The 13,081-nt window shown below is 37.6% G+C and overlaps 1 protein-coding gene across 5 annotated transcripts in view; it reads right to left on the reverse strand.

The window, feature by feature from the left end:
* CRY1 (cryptochrome circadian regulator 1) overlaps positions 1-13,081 on the reverse strand; it is a 37,913-nt gene that overhangs the window by 5,124 nt on the left and 19,708 nt on the right. For 3 of the 5 annotated variants that reach the window (XM_075156654.1, XM_075156645.1, XM_075156662.1), the window contains exons 2-9: positions 11,394-11,502; positions 7,580-7,722; positions 6,009-6,193; positions 4,586-4,674; positions 3,848-3,988; positions 3,438-3,749; positions 808-959; positions 510-712 (exon numbers count right to left, since the gene is read on the reverse strand). In XM_075156654.1, coding sequence (XP_075012755.1) covers positions 510-712; positions 808-959; positions 3,438-3,749; positions 3,848-3,988; positions 4,586-4,674; positions 6,009-6,193; positions 7,580-7,722; positions 11,394-11,502 — 1,334 coding nt within the window. The remainder of the gene's footprint in view (positions 1-509; positions 713-807; positions 960-3,437; positions 3,750-3,847; positions 3,989-4,585; positions 4,675-6,008; positions 6,194-7,579; positions 7,723-11,393; positions 11,503-13,081) is intronic. The other 2 variants (XM_075156671.1, XM_075156681.1) reach the window with 1 other exon arrangement.

Raw genomic sequence — 13,081 nt, forward strand, 5'->3', positions numbered from 1 at the left:
TTCAATGTCCAGTATCTGAACATATGGACTGCTTACACGTTCCTGAGCAATGTGTAAGTGCATGTGGTTTACCTCTCGGAGTGAAGGGGACAGTCCTTCCTAACTAGGAAGAATGCTACCAGAGGTTCCACTGGTCTCTATTTGAGCAACAGCATTTGCAAATGCAAATACAGTACGGTTGAAGTTATGAACCACATTAATTTTCTAATCACTGGTCTTAAAACCTATCTGTACAAGAATACCATAATGCACAGAAGACCCAGTTTAACCAAAAAACTTCCAAAAACCCACAGAAAAAAACTTCTGGGTAAGATTTGGAAAGAGACACTGCACTCAAGCTCTTTCCTCCCTTTCTTGGTTACATCTAATATTTTCATTTATTTGGATACACAACCCTGGTCACTACACTGAGCTCACACCTGATTACCACTGCTATGGGACAAAATTAATAATTGCTAAAAGGTGAGAGAAGTTTTCAAATAAATAAAGCCAATAGCCTATGACCATACCCAGTCCTCTGTATCGTGAAAGCTGCTGGTAGATTTGTTTCATCCTCTCAATATTCAGACGGCTTGCCTCTGCATGATTTACCATTGGTTTGGGATAATTAACTCCTATAATACATTTTGCAGCCTTCTGGACGCTCTCTGGGGCATTCCAAGGATCATAGATGTATTTTGCAGGGAAACCTCTAAGTACTGGCAAATAACGTCTTTAAAAAAAATTAAAAGATCATTTTAAGTATAAAGCCACTCAACAGTTTAAGCAACATCCATGAATCGCTGCAGTTTCTGGACTGTGAGTTACCTGATATAATCCCCATTTGGGTCAGTTCTTCTGCCAAAACCCACTGGACAGTAGCAGTGAAAAAACTGCTGAAAGAAGGAACTACAGGATAGCCACATCCAGCTTCCAGCATTCACACTCCAATCTGCATCAAGTAAGAGCTCTTCAAAGACCTTAAGAAATTAGAGCAACAAGGTAGTTTGAACACAGCACACCTTTGAGACACCTACTTTTTCAGGAATTGTTCTGAGTTTCTGATTTCAGCAGAGGAAACCCGGCTCTTCAACATAGCAACACTCTTTCTTATGTGGCAACATTCACAGAATGCTCAGTACGCAATTGCAAATACTTACCTAAATGCCAAACTCTAGAACAAAAGTGTGATAGCCTGTTTGGCTTTTACCCTGTAAAAAACCTTGTAGACATCTCAGAAAACTACAACCAAAAAGTTACACATACTTGCCTAAACACATCCTTAAAAAATAAATCCTCAAAGGATGGCTGGAGCCTGACTGCTTGCAAGTGGCCTTTGTTGATTTCAAAAGTGTTGCTTCATCACTTTACAACTGAGTAAGCTTTGCAAACTTCCAGAAAACAGAGAACATACAGAGCACATTTCAAACTCAAATTGTCAGTCTGAATACCTCTTTCACTACGTGAGGAGTCCCAAGAGTAGAATTCAAGAGTTTCAGGGTAGCACAAACATTCAGAAGTCGTATTCTTGAAGGCCAATAGTTAATCTAGTAAGTCACAGTTTTGAGGATGCACACTTAAATTCCTGGAGTTATATGAACCAAGCATGCTGAAGAATGGTGGGACAGATAATGAACTCTGGTCTGAAGACAAAAAAAAAGTCTTCTCTGGTAATTGCTACCCTTATTATATTAAAAATAACCCATGAGGAACTTGAAGATTTATGAAGGTTTTACTTTAAATCTGGAGCTCAATAGTTGTGAAACATTCGCATTTCCAGCAGCGATTGTTTTTTAATTATTGAGACAGACAATACTAACTTGTATAAAAGAAATTTCTCTGCTCAGTCAGATCACTAGCAATACAGGCTTAACAAGAAATATAGAGAAGCCTTATTCTTTGAAGGAGAACATTCAAGTACCTTTTATAAAAAGAGTGCACTGAGAAGTAGTTTTCAAAACAGATGCTTACTTAATACATATTTTTGCAAGTTCCGATTTTCATTTCAAACTTGCATCGTCTCCAAATGTTCGAAATAAACCATCATCTTTATTCATGCTAAGACACTAAAACTTAACATCTTACTACTGCCATCCAACTTCAACTAATATTATTCCAGTATAAAGTCTAATAAGGTAATACCATTAAACAAGGATATCTCTCTCTCTACATATATTCAATAAGGCCTTCATTCTACAATACACACTGACTAAGTGTTACAACAGTATCTTTGTTTAAATATCTGCAACTATTAGGAAAAAAAAAGTTTGTTTTGAAAAAATAAGATTTATCTTAAAACATTTTTAAAATGTTTTAAATAGAAAGTGACTAATAAGGTAACAAGATCTTCAGATGAACACTAAGTGTTAGCACACAACTGTTCCACTAGATGCTGCCATGTAATAAGACTTGGGAAATAATATCGCCACAGAAGGCCAGATTAACTTTTGCTAGCTACGGATGTATGAATTAAACATCCTTCCACTGCACAAGTCTGGGCCCTCCATATATCTGTGTTATTTCAAAAGTAAGAACAACTTGATGTTTATCTGTAATATACAGCTTTGTGATTTGGCTGAGTTACTTATGTATGTGCATCTTCCATGTCTTCATCTATGAACTGCAAAAGGAAAATTCCTAAAGCAGCTTATGTTGTTGTGTAACCAAGACAATTTTTTTTTTAAATGAAACGTGTTTGCTTACAACTGATTTGTTAAGAAAGGTGGAATTTTGTAAGATTATATACATGCATAAATATGAGGTCACAATCCTGATGGCAAGTAAATTTTTTTTTAGATTTCAAAAATAAAAAACTATTTTTAATTGATTATCATTGCTCAGTAAAAGATGTGCTACCCCTCTAAAAATGTAAAACTGATTCAAAGGCTGAGATTAAATAATTCCATCCTTTTCTTCAGAAGACTGACATTTGTAATTTGAATTTCAGCATCTCTTGGATACCTGCATAGAAATTAATTGCACTGAAACTTCAGCCAAATCATGTTGCCCATACTCAAACTTCCAACATAGCGTGAAGGGACAGAAATTGCTGAGGAGACATTCTCAGCTTTTAGTTTTCTCCCTTTAATTTCCCTGGTGCTTTTCCTTCGCAGAGAAGCAGATGCGAGATGTGAACAGAAACTGTTCACACAGTAAAGACTGGAAAGAAATTTCAATTACAAGAGTAATCCATGTTTATATGCCAAGATTTAGGAAGAAATCTCAAATTTAGAAGAATTGCAGACCTATTCTGATTGCAAGAAACACTCTAATATTCCAATAAAAGAGGGCACTCAACAGGCAAAACTTCAGCATCATTGGTTTATCAGAACTGATTTAATTCTGGCCACAGTTTAAGGTTTAAAATTCAACTTACACCACACAGTAACAACAACTCTAGAATGACTATCTGAAACTTTAAGAGGCACTTTAAGAAATTCAAGAATAAGAAACAATACCTTCATTCCTTCTTCCCAGCTAATCCAGAGGTCACCTCGAGTCAAAAAGCATGCTACAGCATGCCGGGCTAAATGGTGAATCCAACCTTCTTGACGAAGCTGTGTCATAATTGCATCAATCCAAGGAAAACCTGTCCTGCCTTCTGCCCACTTGGCCAAAGCCTCAGGATTCCTATCCCATGGAATTTGAACACAGATAGGATTCCCCTCCATTTTATCAAACCGTGGATTGTTAGTCGCTGCTGTGTAGAAAAATTCACGCCATAACAGCTGGCCATAGAGGGAGAGGGGAGGGGAGCTGTTCTTTTTTACCTGAAGATCATCATTAAAGGAAAACATTTTATTAGGAGTAGAAGTAGGGAAAAATCATGGCATCTAAGAATGTGTAGCTGACTATGTAGAAATCATACCTTTTTGTATAGATCCGTCAACTTGAAATAAAAGAGACGACAGGACAAACAGCCAAAGCGGAGGTAGGGACTAAGCCCTGTAGGGCTTGCCAGAAGGGAATTTGCATTCATTCGTGGCCTTTCAAAGTTTGCTACCCAAGCCTTAAAAAACAAAACAAAACAAAACCCACACAGCAATATCAGACTACAGACGAGGTAGCAGCTCGTAAACAAAGGGAGAAATCATGCACTGTCTATAACTGAATCCAGGCACTGGACAGATGATCACGTTACATACGATATCTAGGGGTTCCTCTTCGATCAGCGGAATCTCTAGAAGGTAATTCATCTCAATGCAGAAGGCATGAACTATCTTCTAGAACTACCTATCCCTTTCTTTTGAATACAGAGGAAACCTAGACAACTAGCAACATGTTAGCTTTTAGCGGAATTCCCCTTATATGTTATAAAAAGTATGTTTCAAGCAAAAATTACCTCCAAAGAAAAAAATAATTAAATTTTTTTTAGTAGAAAACAGTGTAACAGACTTTCTCTAGAATTCACATTAGAAGACAACGTACTATCATCGTTTAAAACTAAGAAACAGCAACTTGATTTATATCATTATATCGAGGCCTTGAGTTCAAGTTTGTGGTTTTGATTTTTTTTAAAACGACTTGCCCAATTCCTTTTACATCCCATTGCAAACAGCAATTATGTTTCCCAGATATGTCATACTTGCAATGATTTGAAACATACCTTTCGTTCTAAATGTCTTTCCAATCGTGTGAGAGCTTCTGTTTCTCCCCCTGGCCATACTGCAGAAGGCAGACCATCTGTGTCAAAACCTGAAAAATAAATTGAAACAAGGAAATTCCTTGTTTGCTTATACTGTAGGGCAACAAAATACTAGCATATTGACACTTGACTACATTTTATTGTATCTTGAGAATAACTAAATTGGACACATGGCAAAGTACAAGTTTTACAACAGTATGCAACCAACTCTTATCAAAGCACATTTAATACCTCTAACTTGCAGCAAAATCTAAGTTCTACTCTTACATCTACATTAATTTACATTGCAAGTTTCACATGCTCAATTCCATTTCTTCTGGGTTTTTTTGCACTAAGTGACCTTTCTATAATTTTTCAAATTATTTTCAAGTTCTCAGCTCTGCAATATGTGGGCTATCCCAAAACCACAACTTTTTTTTTTTTAATTACTACTAAGAAGGAACAATTGCTATTGTAATTTACAGAATGTCTAAAAACTTTTTCCATCAAGTTAAAAGCATGAGTGCTATCTTCAGAACATTCCTAGGCTTCATTAACCTTGACTTAAATAATAGATGGGGATTATTGTCAATTGGATGATAAACACATACTTTAGCTGCAAAAGAAAGATGAGAAGAAGGTAACAAGATGTCTTCTACACCCCTACACAGCCCCTAAGATTGCTTACCAGGTGCATGAAATTAACATGTCTGCCTACAGTTTAACACTGTAAAGTGACATCTTTGCTTCTTAAAAAGGCTTTAAAAGCAAGGTCTGTTGTATGAGAGTTCAAAGAGACTACACAGAGCAGACCAAGCTTAGCCAAAATCTGTCCAGACCCTTTTGTTAGCAATTTGGAGGTCACACCACATTTGCTTGTATTTCGGGGGGTGGGGGGTAACAGGAAAGAGAAGGGGGGATTCACAGGACAATAGCTTGGCACTATTTCTTAAAATTAAATTTACAGAAATATAAGACTCTTTGTTTTCAAGAAGCTTCTAAAATAATTATTTGCCTTATTATTATCTTTTTTTGGCACTGCAAGACAAGAGGTTTTTTTAATTAACTTGTAAAATGACAGATTAATGACCTGAAGCACAAAGATACCAAAAGCATTTAATACAAAAATGAAGTATCAAAGACTATTAGTAGCTTAATGATTATTTGGTATCAAGAAGCCAAACAGTACTTGGCATAGTTTGATCTATTTGACCTCCCATTTAAAAGAAAACAAATAAAATTTACAGAGTTGATCCTTTTTTGTTCCTTTTAAATGTCATAATTGGCATCAGTTTAACAATTAACCACAAGTACAACGTCTCTCATGGTTATTTTAAGTATTACGCTTTTAGTGATAGATTACATCTTACTTGTTTTACAATGTCAAAGCAATCTTAAAACACACCTAGCTCTTCCAGTGATGGGACACCGTATTTCTCATCATGGTCATCAGAAACTGGAGTAGTACATTTTTCCATTACTTCTGGGGTTATAGTCTCCACTGGCATCTCCAGTGGTTCCATTCTACTAATTAGGGTCTGGAATCGCTTGTAAGTAAGAGGAGGCTGTCCTCCATTTAATTCTATTATTCTGGATTGAAAAAAAAGAAAAAAGAAAAGAAGTATGTCAGACAATAGTATATAACAATTTTTTTTAAAAAATAAAATATACACACCTATACACACACAGAAATATCTTCTTACCTGTCTCTAGCATGTTATATAAAATCACAGATACACATGGTAATCCAGACAGTTTGAATTTTAATTTTACCATCCTTTTTTCCCCCACTACGGAGACATATACATTAACTGTTTATAACCAAAAGTCAATTACTCTTCATTCCTAGGTTGAGGAAAGTCCCTCAAGAACAAGTAATGAATATGGACAGCTCAAGGCAAAGAAAAATACACATCAGCAAAGAAGATGAGATACTATAGCTACATAAAGATACGTCCAAGTCCCCTCCAAGACAATGCTATTTGCATAAAAAACCCTATTCTTCTACTCTGGTATTGAGAACAGTAGCCAATATTACAACTGTCTTAATATGGGGAAAAATTAAGGTGTAGTTTATACACAATGACTGTTGTAAAAACACACAGTTTCCATATTTTGCATTGTCACCTTAAACATATCTAAAATCTCAGAAACAGGAAAACTTCAAAGAAATAATTTACAAAGTGGTAGATCGAACCAACTGTTCATTTGCTTGGGCGGGGATGGAAGAAAAGGAATTGTCAGTTTAGGATTTAAAAAAAGAAAAACAGGTATTGGTTTCAAAACAGTAAATAATTCTCTTTCCCTTTCCTCCCATATGTCTAGCTGCCTCTCATACATTGGTTTGTAACAGAATAAAACGTGCATCTACCACAATAAATTACTCAATGTTAAGAGAAGCCAAGTTATACTTTTGAATAGTTTGCAGATTATGTTTCTATAATAGGCAGCTAATACTAATCCATTTAAACAGAGCTGTGGAAAAATATAAACAAGACATTAAGTAAGGCAACACAGGGATATCAAACAATTCCCAACTACTTATTGGATACATAACTGATAGGAAACAGTTCTTGAAAAATAAAGGACTTTCTGCTAACTTGTGTACAGCAAGTGAAATAAGGACAAAAAATATCTAACAAAACAACTAAACAACAACAGTCCTTATTTGGGAGAAGTTACAAGCATGTTTGAGTAACTTCATTATAAAAGACAGATAATTAACATGACCATTATTTTCAAAAGAAAACCCAAATTGAAACTGTATTTCAGATACAGTTATGTACCATTTTTTGAAGTTGCAAAGTTCTACTTAGTATATAATAAAATTTGGATGGATGGATAAAAGAGAAACAGAAAACAAATATTTAGTCTTCCTAACTATAAAGTGCTCTGCTTAGAAAGTAGCACACAATATCTAACCAAATACTACATAAAATTCACACTTTTTTAAAATCAGAGGTAATGGTAACTTACTTGTCTAGGTCATATAATGTATGGGAAATTCGAACAATGACCTCCACTCCAGCTTCACTAGCCAGCTTCTTAATCGCTGCATCTCTTTCCTTCCCAAATGGTTCAGAATCATATTCAATAGAAAGTTTTGCAATATTCCATTCCTACAACGCAAAACAAAAATGTGGTCCTTCAGCAATTCAGCCGCTTGATGGAGTATGAGGGAAAGGACAGGGACAAGATGGAACACCACCTATTACCTGCAGATAGTTGTCAAAGATACACAAAGGCCCAAAATACATTTAGATACCCAGACTCACAAAAATAAAGTCCAACGTTTTGGCATCTAAGTAGGAATCAGGCATTAAAAAAAGCCTCTATCTGTCCCATTACTGTGGGTGCACACAGTAGTAGGACAAATTCTGTGCAAATTTTGAAAACTCAGCTCTAACTTTAGGATCCATATACCTTAAGAGACACCACAGAAGGGAAAGATAACAGAGGCTGTCTTCTGGACATTGATCAGCAGCAGTATCTTGCTCTGCAGAAAAGCTTTTCACATATGCCTGTCAACTTTAACAGCAGAACTGAAGTTTTGGCGGGGGCATAGAGTGCAAAATAACCCCCCCTCCCTCAAACCAAACACCACACACTTTCCTTCCCTTTTCCAAGTCCCTATTCCTCACCCACCAGAATAGACAATCTTCAAATTCTCAATTAAAAAAAAAAAAAATCTGTCTCCTAAAAAGAGGACGCCTTCAAGTCTAATATCCTTTATGTCACAGATGCTGTTACCAAGGCCAACAGTAACAGGTAGGGGAAAAGAAGCAAAGGCAGGCATCAACTTATGACTAAGGCTTCTGCAACAGTAGGAAATTGGAAAGGTAAAGTACACACAGGATGATCCTAGAAAGCCATCCTGCCAATCAAACTCAGAGAAATAGCTTTCTAATCCCTCAGAATCTAAATCAGTTGATTTAAATACACCAGCCAGACTATTTCAGAGAACTAGATTTACACCAAAGAGACAAGGGGCACTCTATGTTCACCTAGGATGCTGTTTCACTTCTGAACTCTAGCTCTCTCCTAGATGAAGCCCAGGTACAACCGCAAGGACAGGTGATTCCAAAGAGTGCTTGCTCTTTGAAAGAAGGCTTGGCTTCTTCCATCATTAAATCTGCCAAGACTGACCCGGCAGGCCCTGAATCCTCAAGCAACCTCCTACACCCTCATACAACATTTATTTCCCATTTCGTAATGTAAAACCACTGTCTGACAAGTTGCAGCAGATATTTTTCTAAATCTTTCTTTCCTCTGGCATTTTGAGAAGAAAACCATAAAAAACTTGTCTAAGAGCCAGAGCCACATCCCCAAGGGAGCCAAGGAACTCTGAGAAGTGCTACGTGATGTGAATATACCCAGATCACATCAGCATGAGCTAGGCACTTAGAAGAAGCATGGACACAAATTGCTTTGCACATACTGCTGGATGCTTTTAGCAACACTGATGCATTTAAAGAATTAGAGATTGTTCCAATGTTATTTTCTTTATCAAGCCAATCCCAAAGAGCTATAGATACCGAGCAGACCAGTACAAATTGAAGAGAATGAGGCAAGAAGCAATCAAAACTTGACTAGTCCAAGTTAACCAACAGGCTACTAGTGGAAGTTGCATCTCTGCAGTCAGAGAGAACCCCCATCCCCAAGTTATTTAAAAAAAAAACCAATCAAAAAAAACCCAACACCAAACAAAACCCCCAAACAAACAAAAAAACTAAAAGAATTTTGCAAAGACCTGCAAAGTCCACTGGTAAAAATATTCTGTCTCTATGCACTACTCCAGAGGATGACAGCCTACTGCTGCTATTGGCAGCACTGTTAGCTAGTACTGCTGAAAACATGTGGCACTGAATTCAGTGTCTTAAGGGAAGCAAAGCTGCTCTGAAGGACTGGAAAGAGGAAAGCAGTCACATATATACACACACACACACGCAGAGACAGACACACGAATGAAAGAGCCTAAAGGTCCTTGAGAGGTCTTTTGCAAGGATAAAGATAGATCAGTGCTCTGCCTTTTGAAGGAATTGTCCTTCAGCCTGTGAAAAGGAGAGCCCTACCAAGAAACAGCTGTGAAACATTCATCCCCAGGAAATCCACACATGCTGGCATCTGTGATAGGGCTCCTGACACAAGGCTCTACAGAAGTTCCACTATCTCCTACCATTATTTACTTAAAGTTATCTTCTCCCAGCCAAAAAACATCTACATGTGTTCTTCAGGGTCAGGATCATTGCTCATCTTTGAGACATTTAATGAGGATGATCTGAAAAGCTTAATTCAGTGTTATATGCCCTTCACTGCACTGCAAGTGCCTGATGTACAGCTACTGCTCTGGCAAAAGAGGCTGTGAGATTAATGATATGAGATAGATGCATGTTCCAGGTAGTCTTCAGTCAAAAGCTGAAATCCTCAAGAGCTTCAACAATGCCTCTTACTTGTTCGAGGCTAGAGGATGTCCTGAAAAGCCTCTCAGTGAACAAATATACGATAAAGACACTTTTTGGTAATTTGAGGACCAAGACGACAGACAGATGTGAATGTTCTTTTTTGATTGCTGTACACTATCTATATGACCAGTTATATTCATTACCTTCTCAGCACTAAAATTACTATTCTGAAAATGTGGCACTCCAATGCTGTTAGGCATAGAAAGATCAGCCTAGTAGCAAGATCTGAAATAGGAGTTGTCAAAGTAGCCATTAAAGTATTTAAGAAAACTTGCCACAGGTCACTCAAATCCAGAAGGCAACACACACAACAGCAAGATTTTGGCCCCTATTTAAATGCAATCAAACCAAATTTGGCAGGCAGATATTACAAGCTTGAATATCTGGGGGGTTGCAAGCAGCAACTAATGCCACAGTACTCCTGCAGGAAATTCTTCACTGAGGGGAAATCAAGAAAAGACCAGTCAGAGTATCATCCAATTAGCATTTCACAACTGAAGCGCAAGAATGAAGGCCGGAAATGTGAGTTTTGGTTGAGTTTTCAGCTTGGTGTTGAAGATTGGGAATAAAAATCTTGAACAGATGATCTCTTTGGAAAAACAGATTCCCCCCCCCCCGCCCAGTCTTGCTTATCTCAGTCACCTCAATCCAGTCATTCTGTAAAAACTTTTAAAATCAGTCTGCAAAGTGTTCATTTTTACTATCTTATTATAGTATTGTTACCTTAAATACACTATTATCCATGGAAGACAGTAACAATCCCTCACAGATTTAATTTGCTAAATAATAAGACCCTTTCCCACAAAAGCCTTAAACTACTTTGACTAGAAATTGCTTTTTACTTGCACTGTGCTTTTACCAAGCCTACTGCCAGCAAAAAGCTTATTAAATCACTTTTAATGGCCAAAAAGCAACTACAGCAGGTATTTGGCCTAAATAAAACTTTGCTTTTACAGGTCAGGCTTTGAACCTGGATTCATGTGCACAGAATTATATTTCAGTATTTCAAAGGGAACTGGAAAGGAAAATTTAGTAATACACAGTACCTACACTTAGCAAACCATTAGAGATCAGTTCCATTTCTGGAAAGAAGGAAACCAAAAACGGTAAAGTCTAAGAGCAACTCAGCTCAGTTGGCGATACGCTCATTAGAGGGGGAAAAATCCAAATCTAACAAAAACAATCTTAAAGAGAAACTACAACATAGTTAAGTATGTGCATGGATAACAACTTGCACTGAAGTATATAGTACAAGAAATATTCCTAGTTGAAATTAGTTTGTCAGTTGTATTTATGGACAGAAACAACAACTGCAAGGTGCCATTTACCTTAAAAAGTCTGGGGAAAACATCTGCTGGCTGTCCACGAATAACAAACAAACGTGAATTCAGTTTCCGTAGATTGGCATCAAGATCCTCAAGACACTGAAGCAAGAATCTGCAAGGAATTGTAAAGAAACATTTATTTTCTGAGGCAAACCAGACAATTTTACAATAGAAAAAGGGAACTAAGAGGAACAATCCAACAAAGATTATCAGACCTTCAGTATTTGGTCCATATTCTGGCGATGCATGCATGTTCACATCCTAATTACACTTAGCTTATAGTAGTTCAATACCATATAACATATTCAGCAATAAATAATTCAGAAAACCAAACTGCACTGACATTTAAGTTTTCACCTCAACACTATTCAACTCTGGAATGGACTAAAACATACTCAAGTCTTAACTAAAACTAGAAGTATCTTGTCACGCTAAGGAAAAAAGCGTACCACAGAAAAAAACCTAACAAACAGACAATTAGCTGTTGGCATACCGCTACTAAACTTAATCCAAGTCCTTCTTGCAACACAGCAGCCTGAACTGTTACTGAAAACAACATACCAGAGGACTACATGCTCATAACTATCCCTTTGGCCTTCATTTATAAAAATAGCCCTCTATATAACAAACAGTTTCATGCATCTTGGCTGTAACCTCACCTGAATTATTTAATGAGCAAATCAGCAAATAAGGGGGGGGTGGGGTAGGGTGCTGCAAATCTGCAAGTCTTCAAGAGAAACAGGTAGTAGCACAAAGGATGTTGAGACAGGTTCACACGTGCAAGGATTTATTAGTGGGTACAGTAACTAAAAATAACTCCAATGGTGGAAGTTGTTTGGGGGAAGAAATAAAAACAAAAGGAAGGAGAGGAAAAATGAAAACTCTCCCTTGCGGCCAGCCAGAAAGAGAGATGCTGGGGGTCCCCAGATGAGTGCCCTTCCCCTGGACTCCTCTCCAGTGTAACAAGTGGCTCCTCCACAATATTTTTCCTCATAGTAACAATATAGTTTTCACCAGGAGCTGCTCAAACCCTGTCAGCTGTTCTTACTTACAATGCTGTTGGCACTCACCAAAGTGCTTGTTGATCAAGGCAGCTGCTGAGTCAGAGCCTGCTGGTTATTAACCTCTGTGCACACACATTATTGGATCCCCTGCCATAAACCTAAAGCTACACCCAAAGGGGGCAAAAAAGAGGAGAGTCCCACACTGCAGGCCATTATTCCTGAGAGAGCCTGCTGTACGACACTATGTGCAGGTGCAAGGCCACGAGGATGACACCACGGGAGCAACTGCCCGAGACCAACACAGGGAAAGCAATGCCTGGAGACACTGCGCCCGCAGCCCAGGTGAAAGGGTGCAGAGCTACACCAGGGAAGGGCAGGCTGCACAACTGCAAGTGCCCTGAGCATTACAAAGACAAAGGCACCAAGCAACCAGGCTTACTAAAATCAGGAGTTCAGAAAACACCTAGATTTAAGAATGAATCCTAAAAACCAATCACTTACAATGAAAATGCTAGGAGGGATATAGCATACATGACTGTTGTAAACTTACCAACATTTTTTACATTTTTAGAGATTTAGCAATATATAAGTGATGCCCACCTAACACACATTGCCTCCAACTTTATATGGAAAATATTATAAAAATTACTATATAGAAGGCTGGCAGGAAAACCCCCTAGTGCTATT

This window comes from Calonectris borealis, chromosome 1 (genome assembly GCF_964195595.1).
Source record: "Calonectris borealis chromosome 1, bCalBor7.hap1.2, whole genome shotgun sequence".
NCBI classification, from domain to species: Eukaryota; Metazoa; Chordata; class Aves; order Procellariiformes; family Procellariidae; genus Calonectris; species Calonectris borealis.